Here is a 24,524-nt window from a genome sequence, read left to right as displayed (position 1 = left end):
GGGAAAAATTATGATCGTTTGCAAAACAATTTCCTGACCACGCGCAGGATACGATTGTGCCTAGCAGTTGGAGAAACGGTTAAGAGGGATATGCTTCGATGAGACGATCCACCAGTTTTGGTATGACTGAAACGACTGAATGGAGCAATAATTCCACGGCAAAGGTACATTCATCTTGCCTCCATTCATGGATAAAAAGCCCGATGCAATGAGGCGACTTCGTGGTGCTAGATCATTTAATCTCAAATCTTCAAAGCCAAACTAACGGAAAGCGGACTAAAGAAGCTTAGTAAAATGGCTACAACATTTACTTCCAAACACACTCTCTCACACACACACACACACACACACACACACACACACACACACACACACACACACACACACACACACACACACACACACACACACACACGCACACGCACACACACACACACATTTAATACACGATCGATCGCCTGTAACGTCCAGCAGTGCGTCAATGGAAGCTGATGATTTCTGCTGATCTCATCCTTCGTACCAGAAAAAAAGATCAATCGATGTTCAAGTTTGTGCATACAAAACGGCACACAAAAGGCCAAACGGGCCAGCCATCCAGCGCCAGCTTAATGTGCGTGCTGAGAAAATAAAGCTGAACAAACACTAAATCCAACTGAGAGTGGAGCATTTATACCGCATTCGAGGCTAAGATAACTGTTTATTACTATTGGGCAGACGGCAGGGAAGAAAGCGGTACGGTAGGGGATGAGGTTTAGAAAAAAAAAGAGATGATCATTGACGACTAAACTCTACTAAAGATCTGATGCAGCGCGGGAGAGGAACTTTGGAATGGGTGAAGAAACGCACCAAAAACAATAAACCCCGAAGCGGGACAACATTTAGAATTAGACGCTCCACATAAACGCAACAGACGGGAAACCCCTTTTTCGGCACAAACTAGGTCATACATCATCCGTCCGTCAGTCCATTTGAAGCGTGTTGTTTTTTCTTGTTGCAAATCGTACCAAACATGAGATCAATCTTCTTCTTCCCTTCAATCCTGTGGCTAATGCTTTTCTGAGCTAATATTTGAGGTTTCGTAACCGTATCACCGTCCACCATCCATTCAGCCTGCACGAAGACGGACGTTTGAAGAGGCTTTGATTAGCTGAAGCAAGGAACCTTCCGACTCGGTTCCCCTGCTTTCATGCACGCAGGTACGTTCGCTGTGGGAGGAGCAAACCCAAGCTAAAAGATCACGCGCAGAGGAGCAAAATTAATTGAAACACATAATGGGTAGTCGTTCGTAGGCGCCGCTCGCCACCCGGGAACGGTTCAAAAGTTCAACCAAGGCACGACCAACACGGCTTGCCAGCGGAGGCAAACATACGAAACTCATTTTGCATCGATCACACAAGCGTGCGCAAGCGCGCAAAGATTTTCTAATTTGAATAATTAATTATTTTGATTTGAAAAACACAACAGAAACACCGTGCCATTCATTCCCAGGTTTTGTAGGACGAGCAGAGAGAGAGAGAGAGAGAGAGAGAGAGAGAGAGAGAGAGAGAGAGAGAGAGAGAGAGAGAGAGTTGGAGTTAGAGATCCTCAGCCTTCTAAATTTGTTGGACATGCTTCGTGATGATCATAAAACTAACGTTCTGAGGAGTTTGTTGCATATTCAATGGGACTGAGTTGGTTGTTGCTGGAATTATGCCTTTTCTTAATTAAACACGAATTTTAATTGGAAACTCGTTCAAACCAGCAACGTAAGGTAGATTGACAACTAATTAAGTTCTACTAAAAAGCTGGTAAAACAGGGCCTTAATGCTCATTGGAGAATAAGTTTCTCAATAATGAGGAATCACATTCGGTAATTTACATCCCAAACAAGCTTGTTCCACGCGGACAAATGTGCCATTCCTTCCCAAAGACAACACACATAACGACCTGTAACGACTAGCGCACGAGCTAGTAGAAGTAGTAATACTACCTCCCTTATCGTGACTTATCTAAACGCTTCACATGATTCTAAAAACCAGTCGAAAACATGTTTCAAACGCTCCGGGTAACGATCCTCTCCGTTTGCGTTTATTGATCGTGCGACATTAAGGGATGAAATATTCTCTACCGCGCAATAAACTCCATTTGTCTCCCGTCACTATCAGGTGTCTCGATCCAGTGAGAAATTAATAAACCTTCCAAGCCATCACACAGTACCTACACGATCGTGTGCACGAGGTCGAGCCGTTTCATGCCGTGTTAAGATTTTACATAAAATCTTTCTTCCGCCTTTAGAGGAAACTGATACCTCTTCCTCTTACTGTTAAGTACGCATTTACCGTTCCCCAGTTTGGCATTAGTATGCGCGCAAGCAAAAGCGATACAAATCACGCCGCTCACGGTTTGATCCGGGGACAGCACGAAAGTACCCCATTAAACTGAAGCCAAGCGCAACTGAAAACAACAAAAACGCCCGCCAAATGCTATCGCAAAAATAAAACCGACATCTGCCGATGGTTGTGTTTGCAGGGGGAGACAGGGGGGATTGTTTTCGATCGCTTCCATAATGGTGTCATTAAACAGTCGCTACAAATTACTTCACTCACACCCCAGAGGAACAGGCGGAGAAGCATGGGAGGATCCAGGAGGACCAATTACAATTCTCTCCGTTTTCCGCCGCTTCTTACAAATAATTTCAATTACATTGACGGCACGAAACATTTTAGATACTGCCGCTGATGCAGGCCCCTTCCCCTCTTTCATCGTTGCTTTCTACTCCCCTGGTTTGCCTTCTGATCGATCGGTTAATCGGTCGGTAGTTATGCCGGGGATGATCGTTTGTAGCCCGCGTTTGTTGGGCTTGTGCAGTTTACGATGTTGCTCCCGGTAACGACCGATTTTACACCACTGTACCAACGGCTGCCTTGCGTTCCAGCAGGCGACGGATAAGATAACCATCTTCCCCATGTTCATGTTTCCCCCCCGCGTGTGTGATCGTCGAAACGATCTCGATTAACGCGCTTTGCTTCATCGCATCGCATCTCGCACAAGTTAAAGTCAAAAGGTGCATTAATGCTGTCTTCTGTTTCGTTTTGATGCTTGACGAGAAGCTTCAATCGTTGTCCCCCGGTTGGCCTAGAAGATACGGGACTGGAAAGGGGGGGCAAAAGAAAGTGAAGAAAACGATTAAACGTTTACGAAAATTAATTTCTTACCACCTTCTTGTGTGCAGCCGCTTCTTCTAATAATGGCCGGAGCGTAATGGGTGCAGTTGCTTCATGTTGTTGGTTAGTTGTACGTCACACCAACACTCACACATACACACACACATGGACACCTTCAAAAGTGCATCTTCCAATCACTCCCGAACGATCCCGGAACGATCCATTGGACAGGAAAGAAAGAAAACAAAAAACAGACCAGAACGAAAAAGTCTGCCCGATGGGCAGCAAACCTGAAATCATCGCGCCATCGGAGCCCATCATCATCGCACTACCACTGCCCGGTTCGATCCCCACAGGGCCCCAGACGCTGGCGCTGACCAACAGGACGGACCCGGACGGATCGTCGCCACCAACGGCGTGAGTCCCCGTGTAAAGAGGAGGACGAGTGCGCGCTAACGGGGGTTGTGTTTTGCTGTTATTATGATTTTGTGATCTTCGCCTGATCGTGGTCGTCCCTCGTGCCGATAGTACGCCTCGAGACGGCCTTCGGTGGATGGTTACTACTGGAGCAGGTCCAGGGGGTACGTTGCACCACACCATCATTGCCCCCTGGGAGTACCCACTGAGCCAGGGAGTTAATTTATGCTCATAATTTCTTCCGCTTTACGTTTTTAAGCAGCCATTTTTTTTTGGAGCGACCCGAGCACGAGATGCAAACGTTGATGATCGTGATCGCAGAGCGCTGATGATGATGATGATGATGGAGCAGTTTTTCTTGACGTCTTGCAAAAGCACTTCGTTTTTCTGGTGGACCGTAGACCGGACCGGAGTAAGGAGGAAGAAAATACAAATCGACTTCCATAACCTTTCGCACACCGTAACCGTAGCGTTACTGGAAAATGCATTAAAAAATCCCGTTTCAAGTTACCTTGAGGATTTATGACGCTTTCTTCTTCATGCAGAGGGGTTGCCATTTTTCCTCCGTTCCATTTCCTTCTACGAAAGGTGTTGGTTGGTTGGTAGGGAGAAATAAAAGAAAAGGAAAATGAAATATTGCAAGCAACCAGCACCAGAAAAGAAGCACCAGAAGGAGAAGAACGAGCTTACTGAGGGTGGTTTCTTTTTTTTCCTTTTCGGCAGGAATGGAGGTTTGGCAAATTATGCGAATACGCATATACCCGCAGCATAATGATGAATAATTCCATTCATCAGGCTTGAGCCAAATGTGAGTATGATGTGCTCTCGGGACATTAGCATCGGAACGTGAGGTTTGAAACGATACTTTTTTGTTTTTTCGTTGCTGGTCGAGCAGGGGCTGGCAAAGGGAGCCCTAACCATTGAGAATAGTTTTATCAAAATTTGCTTGCAGTTAAATGAGAAAATGGATCATAGTTGTGCAATATTATTAGCCACAGAAAATGAAGATTTATTGCACTTGACACTTGAGACAATCAATCAAAATCCAGTCCAAAGTTTCTAAGTTGAAGGAGAAATTATTGAAAGAATTGGCAAAAATAATTTGTTACTCATATTTGACAATAATCGATTACATAAGGATGGTAATGGGGCGGTCCCGTGGTACATTTGTCAACTCGAACGACTCAATAACACGCCCGTAATGGTTTCAAGCTCGGAATGGACCGTCCCCCCGTAGTAAGGACTTGACTATCCGGCTATTTAGAATTGAAAAAAAAAGTCTTGAAAGCGTCGAACAATAAGAATTTTACAGAAATTCATAAAACAAACTTTCCAGTTCCCAATTCAAATATCTATAACAAAAAAAGTACAGTTTACTCCCGAGATATCAGCGAATATCCACGTAAGTCCAATATCACTATTCTTCTACTTCTTCTATTTGGAATAACGTTCGACGCGGGGACACATATGCCGGCCTATACAGGCTTTCGAGATGCTTATTTCTTTATCACGAAGCCGAATAGAATAAGTCCAAAGTCAATACTTGCTACGGGGGCGGACCCCGTCCGGTCCATTCTAGGCTTGAACCAACGATGGGCATGTTATTGAGTCGTTCGAGTTGACGACTGTACTACGGGACCCCCACATCACACAATGTTTATTAGATTTAGTGGTTTTATACCTCAAATTATTCAATTCACTTTGGAGTTTGACAAGTCATCGATCAAATTTGGCGTCACACTTTGCGACAATGACTCAAATTTACAATAATCATGTCATAAACTTCGTCGTCCGCCGAGAACCACGGAACTTGGGAACTGACAGTACTTTGAACTCCCTTAATAATTATTCATCTTTTTATATACTAACAAAAGATTGTCGACCCCTGATTTTAACAAAAACGCTTCATTCGCCGCAGAACGCGTGTGGTAGACGCAAGGGGAATGATTTCACCGTCCGTACGGAGCCTTAACTGGAAGTTAGAGATTATAATCTGCTCTCGGTTTCGGTTCAATGGTGAAAAGCATGCAATCGTACTAACACTTTTAGTACGACTCAACATGTGGTCAGCGCGAGTGATGGCGTCTAACAAAAAAAAAATACAAATGGCTAAAGACCAACAAAGATGGCACAAAGATTTGCTATATTCAATATTGTTCAAACCAGATAGTTGGGATTATGTCAATAGCAATTACAATGTACCATTCAATCGTGTAAATTAAAGGATCTGATACTAGAAAAAGTGCTTCAGCTCTTCGTTATCAGTCGCATCAGATAAAATCTGGCAGTAAAGATCTACAACAAAACAATCAAGCTGAGCCTGCGCGCATTTACAGCTAATTATAACGATTTATCGCTGTCACGAAGAGTCACACTGCACGAAATTACAGACCCATTCCATCTTCATCACAAAACTGTGGGGGTACTGAAGGGGGTAAAAAACATGAAATTCATCATCCATCTCACGTTTTCTGTTTTCTTTGGTACGCTCGGCACAAAACCACCAGCGAGAGATCTTTTCCGATCGATATGGTATCGGCGCGCGTGATACAGGAGACAATACGGTCCCGCGTTGACGAGGGGGGGAGCTGAGGCGAAATGATTAATAATCATTCATTATAAATACAATTCATTTTTAAACACTATTAACACTTCTTCGCGCACGATGGAACAGGTTAATTAGTATGCACCGGTCTCTTAACTACACCGAGTGCCCGCTTCTCCCGTTTGTAGTAGTCGACGACCTTTCGAGGGGGAGACCTTGCGCCCGACGAACACCTCCTAATCAACCCAGGCCCAGGACGCCCAATCGGTCACCGGAAAAGGGCAACGGAGCGGCCAAAAGAGGCAGACGGGTGGGCACTCCATCAGCACACTTCGATTCCTGAGCAGTCATAAATCATGACACGGACAGAAAAAAAGACACTACCCGAGCGTGTACAGAGGGTGCTATTGGGGAGGCATGTGCAAACCACACGATCAGTATGCACCTGCGCTTGGAGTGCCTGAAGGTGTAGTATGTGAGCAGGAATAATTTACGATTACAAACTACATCCCGTTCCGTACCAACCCGAATTGAACCTCGAAAGCCAAAGAGGGCAATAAATGTCTGCCGTGACCGTGAGGTTGGACGAGGCGTCTCGATTCGATACTTATTTATGGCTGCAATCATAAAATTGGACGTACCGTGTAGTATGATTCTCACCTCAATCACCATCACCACCAGCCTTTCTGCGTCTGACTTTTACATGATCGATTGCAAGAGACGGATGCAACCAAAAGGATCGTTTCTTCTAGAATGTCTTATGCTCTTCTTCACCGTTTCAGGCATTTATTATGATGCAGCGAAATCCTAAACGAAACCAACTGCTGCAGCAGGAGCATCAGGCACCACCAGTCGATGCAATTATGTCCCACTGAGCAGCAAGTTGCCCCATTTGTGTACAACACAACAGTCCACCCATAAACCCGGTGATCTCCAATTAGTGGCGCAGGCTCCATGTTTTTGGCTGCGTATTAAAGCCTGCATCCTCCCCCTACCTTCACAGAACGGAACGAAACTATAAACTTTATATGCAAGACATCGGTTCCTCCCCCCTGGCGGTCACAAACGAATGAAACATTTCGTATGCTACACTCTCAAAAGGAAAAGCCTAATATCCATATCAAAGGCAAGCGGACAGTGCGCCTGGAATGACTTTTACTACACGAACGAGCATTGGTGTATCTTCCTGTTGCTTTAGGGGAAGCCCTCTTCGTCCAACAAAAGTCCGAAAGAAAACAACAAAAAAAACATGAAGACGAACGAAGCCTCAGCAATGATGAAACGTCAACCGCCACTGACCGCATGTCCATCAAAAGCACACCACACGAGAGCGAGAGAGAGAGAAAAAAAAGCGGTTCAATATTATTTAAATTACTTTAAACCATCATTTGTGCCGGATTAGTGCCGGGAATGTCGCGCTCGCGCGCGGGAATAAAAACAACACCCCAATAAGTCTGCTTTCGTCACGGCGATTTGCTAAGCCAAGTCGCCTTGTCTCACACGCACGTGTTGTGTTGCTCGCCGGGTTCCTTTGTAGTTGTTTTTTTTTTGTGATCTTGTATCATTTCCTAAGGTTTCCCGTCTGTACTGCTAATCAAATTTTTCGTCGGCCCCCGCTGTTTGTACCATGCCGGTCGCGTAACTAATGCTGAATTTTACGGTCCCGGCGCGTAAGAATTGAAAGTGCTTCAATTTCATGCGCCGGATAGAATGATCTAGAACGACGGAAGGATCACCGTTCACACTTTTTACGGAGCCTTAGAGATATCAATTTCACCGCTAGACAACGAACCCTATTTTTATCCCGAAGCGAGTGTCGAAGAAGTAGAAGTAAGAACCTAGAGTTGGTTTGGCCTCATCAACGGCAATGAAGAGGTGGGATCGTGCTTTTGTTTTTTCGTGCCAACCCTGAAGAAAACCTGGAGTGGCGTCTGGTCACAAAAGTTGGCGACTCATATCACGATATCAAAGCAGTGGCGGTATAGAAAAAGAATGAAGATCGTCATTGCGATTAGTGCTCTTGGAGGACGGGTCTTGGAAGAGATAGTTGGATAGACTCCCCAAAGATCCTGTTGGGACATAGGATCAGTACTGGCAAAAAGGTGTTTTGTAGAATACGTTACAAATCCCAAGGCTTGCGCTAAATAATATAAAAAGTCCATCCAATCAATGGAGTTGCGCAACTCAAGCCTCTGCCATCACTCTGTACGTTCCATGACGATGACCAAGCAAAAACAGCTGGAGATTACTTCACTTCCATCAAGACTCTACAACACCACCAACAACAACAAAAAAGAGTCTGAAAGGCACCAAAACCCTGATAGTGTCTATCAGATGTCAGCTTCGAAGTGTCGACGGACACAGCCACGCAAAAAGCAGGCACATCATCTATTCTACAGAAGAAAGAACGAAAAAACGGACGTTTCGATTCTGACAAGATCCCAACCTGGATAAAACCCCCTGCCATCTTCCAAGACCTTTTTGGGTCGGATCGTTCTCGAATCCGATCGCCAGTGAGATCAATCCGATTTTCCACACGCGCCCCAGTGTTTGTTTCATCTGGATTTTTAGAAGAGTGACGCGAGGTCGAGGTCCACAAAATAATGGGAATCGATTACGGCGAGTGCCCACGAGCGGCGTTCCTTGACGTGGTGAAGAGTGAGGTGGCGGCGGTTGCGTCGTGTTTTCATTTCGTTCTAGTGGCAGGCAGGCAGAACTCTTTTGGGATAGTAACGAACTAATTTGAACGTTTTTAATTCCCCCATCGCTTCTCTCTTCCAGCGCCTAATGATCAACTCCATTTCTAAATGATCGTACTGGGGAGATGGGAGCAAGGTCGTTCTGCTTCCCGCGATTATGAACCGGTTCTTTAGCTTCAGTGCTTGAAGATAAAGAAATGATAGTGCCTGCGAGCATACACAACGGTGTATGCCGATTGTGATTCCGTAGCAATCCATGTTTAGGACGCCGCGTGTTTGGATTGATATAGAGCGAAAGCGATACCTGTGCCTTCTGCTGTGTGAGTGAAACTCAACGACTTCTGCTCCGTTTACTCTACAGATTTACCATAACCTGAAGATGATGATGGCAATTGCGGGCTACTGTAGAAATGATCACTTCAAGCATCACAACGACATCGATAGTTTAATCGCAGAGCAATACTAAACACTATGCTCGCCCCTGTGTCTTCCCGCTGATGACTTCCAATAATTTCTCATATTTGTTGTAATCAAACCGTATAGAGGAAGGTAGTAGACGGAGAGTGAAGCAAAAAACAGCATTGGAATTCCGCTATTAATGCCATTGCCAGTGTGTGGCGCCACCGACGCCCGACGATCGAGACCGAGGCGTCCACTCCGAACCTGTCCGCTTCTATGTGATCGCCGCGTGATCTCGAGGTGCAGGTGGAGTGCAGTGACAGCGAAAAAAAAGAGGAAAAGCACAAAAACCCGAACCTTCATTTCCACCTGTGTAGTGGATGGAGTACATTTTCCCGTTCGATTTCTCACGCATCGATCGACCCTGCTGTGCTGTGCCCGGGAGCAGTTTCCTTGTCGCCACAGCATTCTCTCTCGTGCTGTTCACAACAACCGGGGCAAGGCAACGCGTAAGCGTTCGTGGAAAATTATTCCTCGCTGGGGCGAGAAAAATTACCTCCACCGGACCTCTGCGATAAAAGGAAAGGGCCGGGGCCAGGGCCATTGGGACCGTATGGGGATGTTACCGGTCAATGCCATTCGATCACGTCCATCAGCCAGAGGGACGTTTGTCACTTGGCGAGAAATCAAATTGCCCTTCGAATTGTGCGCACTCCGTGCACAACGGTGTACACACAGGGATCCCGTCGAACCCCGTGGCTCCTTTTAAGGGAAACGCACCGTTCCGATATCACGTTCCGATGGTCCGCAAACCGGCGGGAAGGGGAAGGAAGGGAACTTAAAACGAACAATTGCGATAATTTATGTCCCCGCGCGATGGGAAGCATCCAAACCAAAAACCTGACCCAGACTCGCCGCTACAAAAGGGTGATCGATCGGAGCAACACACAAGAACAGGAATCACAGCTCCCGAGCGGGGGTATGACAGCAACAGCAGTAGCAGCAGCAGCAGCAGCAACAGCATTCATACACACCACCGGTCGGTATGGTATGTTGCTTCTTCCGTCCCGGTTTTGTACGCGTCCGTCCAACCCGTTTTGCTGCCCCAACCATAGCGGGGAGGCCGGCCGTCCAAAACCTTGGAAACATTTTCCCATAATGCTGTTAATGATATACGGGTTCCAGGGGGAGGGCGCGCATCGGAACAGGAGAAGCAGAAGCAAGGTAAATGTGAATTCCAAATCGAGATGAAAAATCAATAAGAAATTACCTTCGCCCAGGAAGCGACAAACGCACACACACAAGCGCTCCTTTTTCTCATTTTAAAGTCCAATCGGCAGAAAACGGGCAATTCACCCGGGGACGCAGATTCAACGCTGCGGCTTGGAGAAGATGTGTCAATATTCGTATGACACATTGGCCCCGTCGACCGGGTCCGTGCCAGGGGGAATAAAGACTCCGCGCGGGTTGGACTGAAGAAGATGGGCTGGGGATCGTGTTCGTGTCGGTGTGCGCCTCCTCTCCCAATCGGATGGGCGACGACGATATGCGTACTTGCATCAGCATCAGTACACCGCTGATAAATATTTACAATCATTTGAATTGCAAGCAAACACTTCGGGGGGTTGCATAAATACGCGCTTTTATGCACAGACAGAGATACGGCAGAGTGTTTGCCCAACCGTCTCGCGTCTTTGAACCATCCGTGAACGGGAATATCAAACAGCGATGGGAGATGGGACGCAAACGGTTTTCTCGTGCTCAGATTTTACAGTAGATCTTTTTCGGGATGGATGCTGGAATGGTTATTGAAGATGATATTTCTAAAAGAAAGCAATACCGTTATGCTTCAAATTACGGACAGCTTTAAATTCCAGACAATCGGCATGTTTTTTTCTTTGAATTGCTTCAGATCTAGATCCCTGGCCATACCGCTTTTTAATTTTATGTAATGGTCATGATGTGCTAGAATACAGTCAGTCCAAAAAGTATTCGTCTAGCTGAATATTTTACAGAAAAAGGCGAATTATGGCCGCAATAGGCATGGGGCGATAAAAGTAATGATGAGGTTTGCTAAAGGGACCATCATTACACACGTTTTGCTAAAAAATAAGCATTTAAATAGTGCAATAGCAACCAAAATACATAAAAAACTAAAAAAAGTCGTTTGATGGGCGCGCAAAAAGTATTCGTCCATCTAGCTTTTTAATTATTTACACTGGACAAACACAACGTAGACGTGAATTAAATTTATTATTATCAATTTACTGGTGACTTTCTTCTAAAATAATGCATTTCTGTTGTTTCAATTGCACTTTGAGCGGTCAGAGAGGCACTAAAGGCGGGGGAGTTAAATGATTGGAGCATGATGGCGAAAATCGTATCTTTAACTTATGCATAACTATCCTACCCATTTTTGAAGGTTACAAAATGTGTGGAAGGGCTCGTTCCTTCATTTGATCAGAGTTTGGCCATTTTTCTGACACTAATTGTGTGACAAACTGCCATGTAAGCAGCCATCCTGGACGGTTGTGAGGTTTCGTTAGATTGAAAGAAGCGGTTTAATGTCCAAAAAATCAAATTTTACCATGGAATCAGTGCATTTTGTGATGGACAATAAGAAAAGGAAAATATATGGGTCACATTTGGTTGAAGGGTCATGCTGCATTTCATCGTAGCTGGTCATGTAATAGGTTGAATGAGTGAGTTGTTACATACATGTTTTGTTTGAATAATACCATACACAGAAAGTGGCCAGATCTGTTAAGGTGCATCAAATAATTCAGGAATTTGTTTCAAATTAGACTCTACTAACATATTAAAACATGTTTAAATCGCCAGGGTCATACGGCCGCCGTCTAGTATAGCGAAGACAGTCTACTAAGATCCAACATCAAAATCTCGGGTAACGGTAGCATCATGGAGTCATGATACTAGGGCTCAGTGCGGTAAGGAGAGCTAGAAAAATGATTCAAATTTATTGGAGACGAGAAGGGGAAACATATTAATGCAGTTTTTAAGTACTTTGAGTCCCAGTTCTGAGAAATTGTACTTAAAATGTATCACATGTTTCAAGAACAGTCGAGCTGGAGAACATACAGAGCATTGTCATTTGCCTGAAAAACCAAACCAGCTGGAACCAAGCTGATGAAAATGATTTAGTAGACTCTCAATATGATATCAGTTGCCATTTTTCAATGGAACTTGGCCACGTAGTCCGGAAATGCAATATTTCTATCAGAGGATAATTGTAACAAGTCTTGTAGGATAAGTGGATCAAAAATACGCCTTTTTAAAGGTTCAAAAGAGTTCTTGAATTTTGCAAGTAGTCACCAATAGTCATAAATGCAATAAGAAACAAGAACAGGAAATTTTTTGATTCCATAACCTTTGTTTTCATACGTATTTTATGCCAAAAGTCTGATAGACGAATACTTTTTGCGCGCCCATCGAACGACTTTTTTTAGTTTTTTAAATAATTTAGTTGTTATTGCACTATGTTAATGCTTATTTTTTAGCAAAACGTGTGTATTGATAGTCCCTTTATCAAACCTCATGATTACTTTTACCACCCCATGTCTATTGCGGCCATAGTTCCCCTTTTTCTGCAAAATATTCAGCTAGACGAATACTTTTTGGACTGACTGTATATAAAAAATGTATCTGACCCCTAGTAGGCCCTGATGGCGCAGTAAATAAATATTTTCTGTCGCCACCAGATGCTTTCTTAGCAGTTTTGCTTCAAACCCACGCCAGTGTTATTTATTCTATAATTCCTATTAATCGTGTCCAAGTGCATAGAAATATATCGTGAAAATAACAGTGTTTTATCAAATTGTGCTACGAATTTCATTAAAACTCATATTTAATACTGTCCCGAATTCGGAGCAATATTGTTTATCTTGATTTTAGTTCCGGACAGCCGAAGTAAATTGTGATTCTTCTTCTTCTTTTGCTTTGGCTCAACAACCGATGCCGGTCAAGGGCTGCCAACCCACTTGTGGGGTTGGCTTTCAGTGACTTATTGATTTCCCCCCATAGCAGGATAGTCAGTCCTACGTATGGCGGCACGGTCTATTTGGGGCTTGAACCCATGACGGGCATGTTGTTAAGTCGTACGAGTTGACGACTGTACCATGAGACCGGCTAAATTGTGATTAATTGTATAAAAATACGTTTTTTTTACAGTGATAATAACCAGAACAAAGAATCAGTGATAATAATAAAACAACGATATTTGAAGATAGATGTGCCGTACAAATCTTCGTATCGCGCAGCAGTTCTTCGGTTCCATGCAAGAGAAAAACCGCATGCAGTAAGAACGTCGTCCTGTCGAACCATGAGGACAATATAACCAACATGGGCTCGAAACTGTCCAGAAAATGAATCAAAATATCGTTGCAGTTTTATGAGTTCTGGCAGTGTTTCGAGTAAAATTATTGGAAATCTTAATTTTTTTTCTCGATTCTAGAAGGTTTGCTTTAGTAAAATGAGTTATGCTGGAGTATGACGAATTAAATATTAATTAATGAGAAATTAGTACATGCCAAAAATGCCTTAAGTGTCCGTATTTCGATGCAGTACGGTACAATTGTGCTCCTTCCAATTAGCCAAGAAACTATGCCCAAGAGTGTGCAGTTGACCACTTGAACGCCTTGTTTTTGAGAAAGTATGGGACAATATAGCAATAATAGCAATTTGATAAAGCCCATTTGACCATCAAAAGCCGATATACTAGACCTTTTTGAAGTGTGAAACAGACAAAAAATCACTAAGACCGAGGCGAAAAACAGAATATTCCCTGGGATATGATAGTTTCAAGGAGAAAATGCCTTACAAAGAAAAATGTAAAGTCTGCTCCCGAGCTACACGGTTTCTGCGTTCCCGAGGAATCCGCGTAACTCAAATATCAGCGTAAGTCGAGTTTCACGGTTTTCGGCCAAAATACAATTGATAACTCGGATATTTTTATTTATTTTAGTACTATCTGTCAAATTTAGAACACCGTGTACCTCCGAATCCGCGTAAGTCGAGAACCGCGTAACTCGGGAACAGACTGTATTTTACCTTAGGATTCATATTTGAGATTATATGCTTGCCAGATCGAAGATTAAAAATACTTAAGTCGGTGTAAATTGAAGGCGAATAATTACGAAAAAAGACATGAGATTAAAAAAACAAAATTGTGGGCTGTTCTAATTCATGAAATTACTACTACTTTAATGTTGCAGCGTCAGCGTCATCTCGAGATAATTAAAACCAAAATTTTGAAAAAAAATATAAAGAATTATAAATCAGGTACAGGTGTCCCCCGAGATACGACTTTATTTGGGACCGAAACAATGTCCCAAAGCAAGGCGTAAGTCGAAAAAGTCGTATGTCGAATATCTCTGAATATAAAGTTTATAACCGAAGTTGAAGAGTTGAAATTTATGATATCGTGTATTTTATTTAAAATAATGTTCGATAATGTAATACTTATATTTTAAAAACCGTACACAATAAAGATATTCAAGATCGGGTAGTTTGGGAATCTTTGGAAATGTATGTATAACGTTTATCAGCCCATATATTCAAAAAAAAAATACATCAATTTCTTGTCAATGACAACTTTTAACTGTCAAAATCAAAATCGTCCTATCTGCGAATCTTCGTAACTCGAGGGGGTCGTAACTCGGGGGACGCCTGTATATTGACCATTAAAAGAACATTCCAAAATACTCTCGAGAAAGGGTCACATCATAGGTTTAAACCCGGTATGAGGAACCAAGCCCTCAAAACTTCTCTTAGGGATACTCTTCCTCTAGATTGCGTAACTACCTACGTGGACAAGCCCGGGCCTGGGGGCCTATTTTACAAGCCTTTCGAGACTTATTCAAGTAGTACCCACCACCCCACACGAAAAGCCGGATAAAGTCAAGTCCTTGGTACGGAAGGACGGTCCCCATTCTTGATTTGAACCCATGGCGAGCAAGTTGTTAAGTCATGTGAGTCGACGACTGTACCACGGGACCACCCTGCGTAAAATAGTGGAGATATTCGATAGTATACTGGTACAACCAATAATGAAGGCACCAAAAGTACAACACACTGCCCTTTGTTGCGCCAAATAAGAATAAAATAAGTCCATACAGATCTACATTAAACTCTTTCAAACACTTTTCGGTTATTTAAGGATCCGAGAAAACCAGTTGTCCTTTAACAATTGTTGAACATTATTACGTACAAATGCCCTTAAATTGTATTTTTGTTTTAAATGTAATGCATAGCGGGTGGCTGCGCTACCTTCTATGTTCGCATAATGATGACTCCCAACATGGAAAGCGATCGTTTGCCGATCACAACATCAACCCCTATCGCCGTTAGCCTGCTCCCGCACACATACGAAAATGGAACATAATGCTTTCACGTACGCAGCATGATTACAAATAATGTGCAACAGTGCAACTGTGTTGTACCCCCTCCTTTGGGATTGACTTTTCTTTCCCTACAACAAGTTGCTGCTGTTCGATCCAATCGATCGATGCGCGTCCAAGAACAGGATCGTGTGAATCAGTTCATCGCGCAAAAATACGCAACGTACGCAGGAGCCGCAAGGGGAAGAAAAGATGGGATCGACGTGTTTTTGCCTTATCGCGACCAGCTTTCGACATTTCCTTGAGACGTAACAAGGCAAGACGGGTTGTCAGTATGATCAGCGGGAAGTGCTTGCAATATGGTGTGACAGGTACTGGTATATATTTTTCCCCAGTGAGAGCCACACGGAAAGAGTTTTTCCTGTAATTTCCTTAGTTGAAAAACGCTGTGTGAAAATTTCAACTTCAAGGGGACACAGTATGCCATGCCACCCCGTGGGAAAGGGAAATATGGATCATGACCGTCTTCTATTCAGATACCTGTTGGTGATGATCATTGAAACGTGATCGATGATAGCTACACTTCTCACACTATCAAGCATGCGAGAAATACCGCAACCACTCCTCTAACTAATTTAAAAAAGATTTTCTGCAGCGCCCAACGTGGGGCTCGAACCCACGACCCTGAGATTAAGAGTCTCATGCTCTACCGACTGAGCTAGCCGGGCCGGTTGCTCTCACCGCTTCGACCTTCAAGCACATCAACAGCAAACGCCCTTTCTAATGTTCAGCCCGTACCCCTTGCGGTCACACACGCACTCGATCCGTTCCTGATTCCTTTTGTCAACAAACATCGCTCCCTTTCCCATCGCGGACTCCCCCCCCCCCCCCCCGCATTAATCTCCGCCAGCATGATCATGGCAGGATCACTTCGATTGCGCACACTCCACACGAAACAGATCACACTATTATAGTTGTCTCTCTCTCTCTCTCTTGCTCTTGCTCTGCAGCATCCAAGCATGCTTAGGCGAGCGCGCACCGTTTTTGCTTACTCGATCTTTCCACCAGCCAACCTGTTTCGAATCCTGCTGCGATCGCTTATCTTTTCCCATCCATCCCAAAAGTAATCTCTTCTTCCCAGCTGTACATCCAGCAAATCGTACGCTGTTGCATCACTATCAATAGAAAACATCACATGCACTTGCAGTTATCTCAACAACAAAAAACAACAAACTTCATCACAAACAAACCCCTTTCGATCGGGGGTCGACATAGTCATCGTGCGGTCTCGCTCACGCACACGCGCAGACGGACGGACGGATGCTGTGCGCAAGATTCCACAGACTGGAGCCACAATGTCGGGATCACCACCCGTCGGACGGATATTCACACGGATTGACACACTGCTCTCCCTGCACGGAAACAGCGGGGAATAACAATTGCACCCACTTACCTTGATCGCTGGCCGCTAAAATCCCGCCGGAAAACAGCAACAACAGCACGAAACACTCACAAACACTCATGTTTTCGTCAGCTTTTCCCGATCAGCTTCGCGTCAAAAACAGTCCCCCTGCGATCACTGTTGTGTAGCTGCGCCGCGATGTTTCGTTGTTTTTCCAGCGCTTGCTTTGACGTTTCGTGCGCTTTGTGTCAATCGCTCGCAGAGAGCGAATGGGGCGGCGATGTTTTTCGCTCGTGTTGTGATATCAACCGATCAAGTGCGGCGTTCGGTCGCCTGTTTATTCAAACAAAACGAGGTGCAAACGAGCGTCGCCGGCACAATTAATTAAATTAAGCAAGATTTGTTATTCAATCAATAGTTTATTCAAAAAAGCTTCCTCCCTGTCACTCACAAACACGCACACACATCGAATACGACGGCCAAATGGAGGCCCGCGGACACGGTTCGTTTCGCTTCGCGGCCCGGCACTTCCCGGCTCGGCTTTTCGTGTCGTGCGCGTGTGACTCCGATTCTATATATCCTAAGCCCTAGGCAGATGCATGTGGATGTGATAAATACATGGTTCTACAACGAGGAAAAAAACACAACGAAAGCTACGATAACTAGCTCTAATTAGAAGTGGTAGAAGCCTCCCTGTCTGCAAATCGATACAAATTTGCTTCAACTATCGCGTGTCCGTGCCCCCCTGTTAGCTGCGCATGATTGTTAGAGCAAGGATTGTAAGAAGTAATTATAGATGAATGATGGTTATAAATTAGATTTTGATTACATTTTCCGCTTCTTTGTGTTTTGTTCCAATCCAACGCCGCTTCGTCCGGAACGTTCGGGTAAATCTGGAACGTGTTATCGATGGCACTTTCTTGTAGTTGTAGGGGTTTTCTATGTTTGTTGTTTTGTATAGCAGTTGGCAATTTTTTTTTTTTGGCAAGAGGAATGCAAACCCCTTCACACATTCAAAGCGGCGGGCTTTTCTTTGTCAAATAAATGCTATTTTGATGGCGCATTTCGCACGGACGGCTCCGTTGCATGAATTTGATTGGGGGATTGGCTGAAGAAAACACACGCTAGAAGCAAAACTATGCCATTGGATGGGGGGTTGTGTTTATCGTTCAACAGATAAGCCGTTCAACCACCCTTGCTTCCCTGCTGCGTGAGAGCAGCGCTCGAAAAAAAGCAAACAACCACAGTCATAAGATACGAGCCAGCCAGCAGCTAGCACAGGCAGCTCGGATCGTTCACCTCGTCCGGTGGATGTATCTTGAAGCCGTGGCTTTCCAGCGCCTGCAGCTCCAGCCGCGATCGGTTCGACTCGACCAGCGTGCCGGCAATGTCGCGGAACATCTCCTCCAGCCCGTCGCCCGTCTTGCAGGACGTTTTGTACGTGGCGCTGATCAGACTGTGGCACTGCTCGCAGAACGACTCCATGTCCGCGTCCGTCACCGGCGGATCGGTGCTGCTCGATTCTAGGTCTACCTTATTGCCTACGAGAAAAATTTTGGCATTCTCCGCGTACGTCACCACGTCCAGCATGTGCTGCGACAGGGCGTGAAAGGAGGATTCGTTGTCCAGCGCAAACACCAGGATGGCCGCCTCGGCGAACTTGTAGTAGCTCGAGGTAACCGAGGCAACCCGCTCCATGCCGCCCGTGTCCCACAGTTGAAGCTAAAACAAAGACAAAGGCGATCAGGTTACGGCTGGTGCAACGGGACACCTCCACTCACATACCTTAATTTCTTTGTCTCCCACGGTGAATGTTCGGCCGTAGTGGTCCAGCCCTAGGGTAGACTTCCGGTCGGCCGCAGTAACGAAGTTGTTCGTCGCGAACCGACGGAATATTGAGCTCTTCCCAACGCCATACTCGCCGCACAGTATGATCTTTTGCTCCGGTATGCGCACCGAAGCCATCATTTCCCCCCTGCGGGAGAGCACAGTGGAGCGCTGGCCGGGGGTTTGATTTTCCGGCTAAAACCAAAAACACACACACGGACAACCACAGATGGATTGGAACTTTTCTGTTTCCCTTTTTTCTTCGCCGTTCTTTTTGCACTGATTTAATTAACTAGCTTTGACAGGACTTTATTTTGATCGGAACAAAGTGACAGCTCGTCAACAAAGAGCCTGTTTAGAGCGTAGAGTTCGCTAGTTAACCATTCGTAACGTGTTGTAAATAATGATTCAAAATAAGCTGAAATTATTACAAAAATCGTGATTAAAATAAAATTTAAAAATCAAACATCAAACGAGTTTTCTGTTTTATTATTTCAAAACAAACTCCATCAAAAACGCACACCTGTCATTGTCCATCCGTTTGACAGCTCGAAGCAAACGCGTTCGCGTATTTCCGGCACTGTGTCATCGTGTTGTCATTGTTGACACTCTTGTTTTCCCCCTTTTTCCGGTTTACGTGCTTGCTGGTGGACACACTTCGTGAGGGTGCGTGTTATTTTCAACGATTGCAAGCATTTTGCGGCCGAATCCAACAACAAACCATCGCTCAGAGGATTGGTGAATGTTTTTACTTGAATGTGAAAAATGAAAAGCGCCTTTACAGCGCGTGAATCGCCTTCTTCGAGCGTTGGTTTGGTTCCGACCGTCGTACACCGGTGTCGGAAGCGCTCGGTGCCGGAGTTGTATGGAAGCTGTCAAAATGCTCTTTCTACTTCTAGATTTCTCTACCCATCATCGAATTGAGGGTTAATAACGATTGTTGTTTCATTTTCTTTGTAGAATAATTCGCCAAAATGGTCCAGCGACTGACGCTTCGACGACGCTTGTCGTACAACACCAAGTCTAACAAACGCCGTATGTACGTATCGAATGCAGCATGAAAGCGGGTTCCCTCAACAAGATCGAGGGACAGAGTGTCTGTAAGAAAGAACCCATTCCATCGTTGACTGCGAGCTAGACGTCCTATCGGTTCCTGGAACCGTATGAAGATTCCGCACTCCATGGCTTTTCGTCAACGGTTCACACGCTTTATGGTGTCCCGGTGCTGCCTGTTGGTGCTAGAGAGAAAAGTGTGTTCTTCCTTTGCCTATCCTGCACTCCCACGTGAAAAGGGATCATAGTGCTGGGTACTTTCCCGGAAGCATACAATCGTACCAACTCCAGTGCTACCATTCAAATCGAAAGAGCGTTTAAGCTACTACCGTGGCCTACTACTTCCGCACAATGTTTGCTACCATCGGCTCGCTCGGCAAGTGTTTCGATGCTCACTATTTGTGCCAGAGAAATCAGTTTCGTTCCTCATTTGCCTATCCTGATTCTGAATGGACAAAATGGAACAGGATACTTCCTTTACGAGGAATACATTGGTCGCTCGATGAATGTGGAAACCTTTACGGGATAGTCGCACAATGTTTGCTACCATCGGCTCGCTCGTCTAGTGTTTCGATGCTCACTATTTGTGCCAGAGCAATCGGTATGGTTCGTTGTTTGCCTATTCTGCTTCAAAATGAAACGATGGAGCAGGATACTTCTTTACGCGAATACATGAGTCGCTCAACGGGATGGAATGGTTCTTTCTTAGTGCAGTTTTTCGTCATCAGGACAATTGATTTGCTAATCGCATGCCCCCGCTTTCTCCACAGTGTTCGCACGCCAGGTGGCCGTCTGGTTTACCAGTACGTGAAGAAACGCCGTACCCTCCCGAAATGCGGCCAGTGCAAGAAGGAGCTGAACGGCATCAAGCCCTCCCGGCCGTGCGAGCGCCCGCGTATGAGCCGTCGCCTGAAGACCGTCACCCGTACGTTCGGTGGTGTCCTGTGCCACCACTGTCTGCGTGAGCGCATCATCCGTGCATTCCTGATCGACGAGCAGAAGGTCGTGAAGGTGCTGCGCGCTCAGCAGCAGGCCAAGCCGGTCGGCAAACCGGTCAAGGCCCCGAAGACCACCAAGACCACCAAGGCCGGTGCCAGCAAATCGAAGTAAGCTCGAGATTGATGGTGGTGGTGGTGGTGTCCTCAGGGTCTCTGAGAATGCCCGCGCACACGCGAAGAATGTAGAGGAGAAGAAGGAGGAGGGTGTGTGTGTATAAACGTTAAGAATCCACTCTGAAAGGAGAATACAAACAAAAGCGGAAGATTGATACGGAACTTACGTGGAGTTGTTGGCTCTCTCATTCATGTTTAATCCGAAATTATGGAAGTAATTCTAGTTCTTTCGAGTACAAATAACAAAATACAGGATTTGAGGTATTCAATAATGATTTAATCTTCCTCGCCATTTCTTTTTCTTAAATGCACTGTTTACACCAATGCTTTCATGCGGTGCTAAGGATTCATATCCACCCTGGTGAGACGGTATCCTCTTCCCCCGAAATTACCTTTCTAACGCTATTTCTATTATAAACACCACCGGGCTGAAGAACCGCACGTGCGCAAATGCTTCCAACGTCCACCAAAATGCATTTCCGATGAACGATCCTAATGCATTTAAGAAGGGGTTGTTGACCGCTTTGTCGCGGTAGCGAAGGAGAGGTACCTTCAATAAAACAACTCGATCCTCTCGTAACTAGTATTAGTCCGCCCCGCTATTTGGCATTTGCGTAGCTCAACGTAATCTGGTGGTGGACAGTAAAACAGCATTTCGACTTAAACCAAATTCTCTCCCGACACACAACGTCGTTATTTTAAAGTTGTAAGCTTTCGAGCTGGGGTCAACCTCCTCTGCCCTCTTCTACCCCACCCCCCTTACTGTGGGAGACTGAGCAGCGTCTGTTGCCCGGCCGGCAAATAGTTGACGCCACGCGACCGGCTCATCTGGTAAGCGATATCCTCAGCCGCCTCAATACGTCGCAGCTCGATCAAACCATCGCCGGACTCTTTGAGCGAACGGGCCAACATCTGGGCGGCCTGTGCGTCACCCTCCGCCGTAATGATGGCCGCCTGCTTCATCTGCTCCGCCTTCTCCACCATGAAGCGGGCCTTCTCGGCCTCCTGCTGTGCGACCTGCTTCATTTCGACGGCCTGCGTAAACTCCTTGCCGAACGTGAGATGCGTAATGGAGATGTCGTCCAGTATCACGCCGAACTGGGCGGCACGCTCGGTCAGATCGTCCGACACCTTCTGCGACACCATCTCACGCTGCGTGATCAGCTCGCCCGCATCGAACTGGGCCACGACCGCCTTCAGCACTTCCGTCGTGATGGAGGGCAGCACCCGCTCGTCGTAATCCTGCCCGAGGATGGTGTAGATCTTTGGCAGCTGGTCCGGCACCGGGCGGAACAGAATACGGAGCGTGATGTTGACGTTCTGCAGATCCTTACTACCGGTGATGACCGGTACGTTGCGCGGCTGCGACCGAATGTCGAAAATGATCGGCCGCTGCACCCACGGCACGAAGAAGTGTGTGCCCTCGCCGGTCACCTGCTGCTTGACGCCGCTGAATCGATCGAAAATGACCGCCCGATGGCCACCGTCAACTGTAAGCAGAAGAATACAGGGGTTAGCGGGTGAGATGGTGGTGCCGGCTACAAAACAAGCGACCTCCCGTGTCGCTTACCGTTATATAACGCCGAGTTTACAACACCGCCGATGACGGCCACTCCTAGACCGAGCTGACCGATACGATTCAGGAACTGCGTTGCCATTGCTGGATTGGTTTTGACGATATCTGCAAACGGGAGGAGCGATGGAGATGCAAATTAGACTCTTGAACACATTAAAAACAACAATTGCATCATATTTAGCAAATGAGGTTAGATGTCCCTGCTCGGAAGCAGCACCCGGGAACGCTTTGTTTGGGTGTTTTTCTAGCTTTATAGCTTCAACTCTGCATCCTTATGGGAACAACTACTTCTCAAACAACGAGAATATCGAAAAGAAGGATAAAATCAACGTACTTTACACACTTTACCGGTAGATAAACTTTGCGTAATGCACAACGTGAAACACTGTGTTGCAGTTCTAGAATGGTAATCAATCTGTCAATCGCGACCGTGCTGCCAGCTGACGTTTGCACCAGCGAGCGAAGAGAGCAGTGTTGCCAGAACGACCTAATTCAAAATTCGAAATTTATATTTATTTCTAAAATTATTTTACACTTTACTTTTCCTTCAAATTGGAATGGTTTTTATTGTACATATACATAAACTTTGCATTAGTCTAGCGCGTGCAGTTTGCACTGTTTGCAACCGTGGTACGAGTTTGGTGATGGTTTAGTTAAAACTGAGCTATAGCTGAAACGAACGTAAACAAAATCTTCACAATACATACGGTAGCTTTTCCAAGGGTTGAAAAAAAGCCGTGGGGAATCAAGTATCACAAACATAAAACCAACAATTGAAATAAAATCATTACCCTACCTAATAATACGTCCCCCGACTCACTCCGGAACACGAACCTAATCTCGCACCCGATCGGCGGCGAAAGGTGAATCATCGGAACACCATTCAGCCCAGATACCGATTACGATATCGAGAAATAAATACTTAAGATAAGGACCAGAAATATAGCAACGACCACAACGACCAGTATAAACTTCTCGCGCATTGCGCGCATTATCATCGAGTTAAGGATTCGGGACGATCGGCTCAAATCAGCATCCGTCTCGCGTAGCTGTGAATGCGCAAAAAAAGGAATTCATTAGAAAAACAAGTTCACACTACCCACACGCCTATTATTTACCCTTCCCCGTGACCGTTGAATGGTTTCACGCTGCTGGCTAAGATCCGCCAGCACCTGCGTACCGATCTGCTCCGTCTCGACCGAAATGCGGTACGCATCGTTCAGATAGTTGCTGGTGCGCTCCATCCGCTCCGTATTGTCCAGCAGCCGCCGTTTCTGGTCCTCCTGTATACCGATCTCGTCGAAATCATCCACCGACGAGTCGTATCCGGCCTTCGACCGAGCCACCTTCGCGTTGTTGAACTCTTGCTGCAACCGTTTCCATTCCGCCTGGTAGCAGTTCAGCCGGGAGGTGTAGGCGGCCCGCGAGTTCTGCGGAATGTCGCGTATCTCTAGCCCGATCTGTTCCAGCAGCTCTTGCGATTCTTCCAGCTGCCGATCGACGTCCGAGATCAGTTTGTTGCGTTCCGCTAACGGGCCCCCGGGGGGGAAAAAGAAAGAAGATAAATACGTACGCACACGCACACAGCTTACATCAGCTTGGTCACCATCGAACCATATTTTAGCTGATAAGCGGACTTGTCCAATGCCTACCTCCACTGGCGTGTGCGATTCGGCCAATCTGGGCGGTAATTTCGGCCGTCTGCACGGCGTACTGTTGCTCGTAGTCCTGTATCAGTTCCATCGGGGAGGATGAATCGTTCACAACAGCAGGACTCCTTCCATATTCCCTTTTTCTTCTCGAAGCACTACAACTTTTTTTGTTGTTGCTGCTGCTTTTCCAATGTTTTCGTGTCGAATCGAGTGACGTTTGGAGCAGGGCTGCTTCGAAAGACAGCTCTTTTGACAAGCCCAATTCAAAATAACGGTTGGAAGGATGATGCACTCCACAAAAAGAACTTGTGTAGAAAATTATGTAAAAATGCACTGTTCAGTG

The 24,524-nt window shown here is 45.7% G+C and overlaps 5 protein-coding genes, 1 long non-coding RNA gene and 1 other non-coding gene across 8 annotated transcripts in view; 2 read left to right on the top strand and 5 right to left on the bottom strand.

Annotated features, from left to right (window-relative positions):
• The window catches only part of LOC121597998 (bone morphogenetic protein receptor type-1B), a 127,728-nt gene extending 110,568 nt beyond the window's left edge, over nt 1-17,160 (bottom strand). The window contains exon 1 of the mRNA XM_041924418.1: nt 17,013-17,160. Coding sequence (XP_041780352.1) covers nt 17,013-17,082 — 70 coding nt within the window. The 5' untranslated portion in view covers nt 17,083-17,160. The remainder of the gene's footprint in view (nt 1-17,012) is intronic.
• On the top strand, nt 12,882-14,514 carry LOC121598004. The gene is made up of 3 exons (XR_006005503.1): nt 12,882-13,130; nt 13,392-14,117; nt 14,185-14,514. It is a non-coding gene; the product is annotated as an uncharacterized LOC121598004 (long non-coding RNA).
• Trnak-cuu lies at nt 16,215-16,287 on the bottom strand. Its single transcript has one exon. It is a non-coding gene; the product is annotated as a tRNA-Lys (tRNA).
• Nucleotides 17,161-17,347: 187 nt separating the features above from the next.
• On the bottom strand, nt 17,348-19,101 carry LOC121598000 (ras-related protein Rab-30). Its single transcript, XM_041924421.1, has 2 exons — nt 18,747-19,101; nt 17,348-18,683 (listed from the first exon to the last, which is right to left on the bottom strand). The coding sequence occupies exons 1-2, from the start codon at nt 18,927-18,929 to the stop codon at nt 18,234-18,236; spliced, it is 633 nt and encodes a 210-aa protein (XP_041780355.1). The 5' UTR covers nt 18,930-19,101; the 3' UTR covers nt 17,348-18,233.
• A 243-nt stretch (nt 19,102-19,344) lies between these two features.
• Nucleotides 19,345-21,119, top strand: LOC121595423 (60S ribosomal protein L34-like). Its single transcript, XM_041919391.1, has 3 exons — nt 19,345-19,454; nt 19,749-19,827; nt 20,612-21,119. Exons 2-3 carry the CDS (start codon nt 19,763-19,765, stop codon nt 20,949-20,951), a joined length of 405 nt encoding a protein of 134 aa, XP_041775325.1. The 5' UTR covers nt 19,345-19,454; nt 19,749-19,762; the 3' UTR covers nt 20,952-21,119.
• Nucleotides 21,120-21,208: 89 nt separating this feature from the next.
• On the bottom strand, nt 21,209-22,968 carry LOC121595421 (protein l(2)37Cc). 2 transcript variants are annotated; one of them, XM_041919388.1, is made up of 3 exons: nt 22,864-22,968; nt 22,524-22,634; nt 21,209-22,443 (listed from the first exon to the last, which is right to left on the bottom strand). In XM_041919388.1, exons 2-3 carry the CDS (start codon nt 22,609-22,611, stop codon nt 21,713-21,715), a joined length of 819 nt encoding a protein of 272 aa, XP_041775322.1. In that variant the 5' UTR covers nt 22,612-22,634; nt 22,864-22,968; the 3' UTR covers nt 21,209-21,712. The 2 variants fall into 2 exon arrangements, with proteins under 2 accessions (XP_041775322.1, XP_041775323.1); XM_041919389.1 differs by having other exon boundaries at nt 22,878-22,946.
• A 102-nt stretch (nt 22,969-23,070) lies between these two features.
• LOC121595422 (vesicle transport through interaction with t-SNAREs homolog 1A) lies at nt 23,071-24,386 on the bottom strand. Its single transcript, XM_041919390.1, has 3 exons — nt 24,182-24,386; nt 23,648-24,057; nt 23,071-23,578 (listed from the first exon to the last, which is right to left on the bottom strand). The coding sequence occupies exons 1-3, from the start codon at nt 24,270-24,272 to the stop codon at nt 23,429-23,431; spliced, it is 651 nt and encodes a 216-aa protein (XP_041775324.1). The 5' UTR covers nt 24,273-24,386; the 3' UTR covers nt 23,071-23,428.
• Between the last annotated feature and the right edge of the window lie 138 nt (nt 24,387-24,524).

This window comes from Anopheles merus, chromosome 3R (genome assembly GCF_017562075.2).
Source record: "Anopheles merus strain MAF chromosome 3R, AmerM5.1, whole genome shotgun sequence".
In the NCBI taxonomy this organism is placed as follows: domain Eukaryota; kingdom Metazoa; phylum Arthropoda; class Insecta; order Diptera; family Culicidae; genus Anopheles; species Anopheles merus.
This window is presented reverse-complemented; position numbering and strand designations above follow the sequence as displayed.

Bases quoted from the DNA above. Each gene is read 5' to 3' on its own strand.
- LOC121595422 (XM_041919390.1), bottom strand. From the start codon at position 24,272: ATGGAACTGATACAGGACTACGAGCAACAGTACGCCGTGCAGACGGCC. The intron at 24,058-24,181 runs GTAGGCATTGGA...GGGGCCCGTTAG, and splicing joins AATCGCACACGCCAGTGGAG to CGGAACGCAACAAACTGATC. The intron at 23,579-23,647 runs GTAAATAATAGG...GCGCATTCACAG, and splicing joins TTCAACGGTCACGGGGAAGG to CTACGCGAGACGGATGCTGA.
- LOC121595421 (XM_041919388.1), bottom strand. From the start codon at position 22,611: ATGGCAACGCAGTTCCTGAATCGTATCGGTCAGCTCGGTCTAGGAGTG. The intron at 22,444-22,523 runs GTAAGCGACACG...TTCTGCTTACAG, and splicing joins AAACTCGGCGTTATATAACG to TTGACGGTGGCCATCGGGCG.
- LOC121598000 (XM_041924421.1), bottom strand. From the start codon at position 18,929: ATGATGGCTTCGGTGCGCATACCGGAGCAAAAGATCATACTGTGCGGC. The intron at 18,684-18,746 runs GTATGTGAGTGG...TCTTTGTTTTAG, and splicing joins TGGGAGACAAAGAAATTAAG to CTTCAACTGTGGGACACGGG.
- LOC121595423 (XM_041919391.1), top strand. From the start codon at position 19,763: ATGGTCCAGCGACTGACGCTTCGACGACGCTTGTCGTACAACACCAAG. The intron at 19,828-20,611 runs GTACGTATCGAA...CTTTCTCCACAG, and splicing joins AAGTCTAACAAACGCCGTAT to TGTTCGCACGCCAGGTGGCC.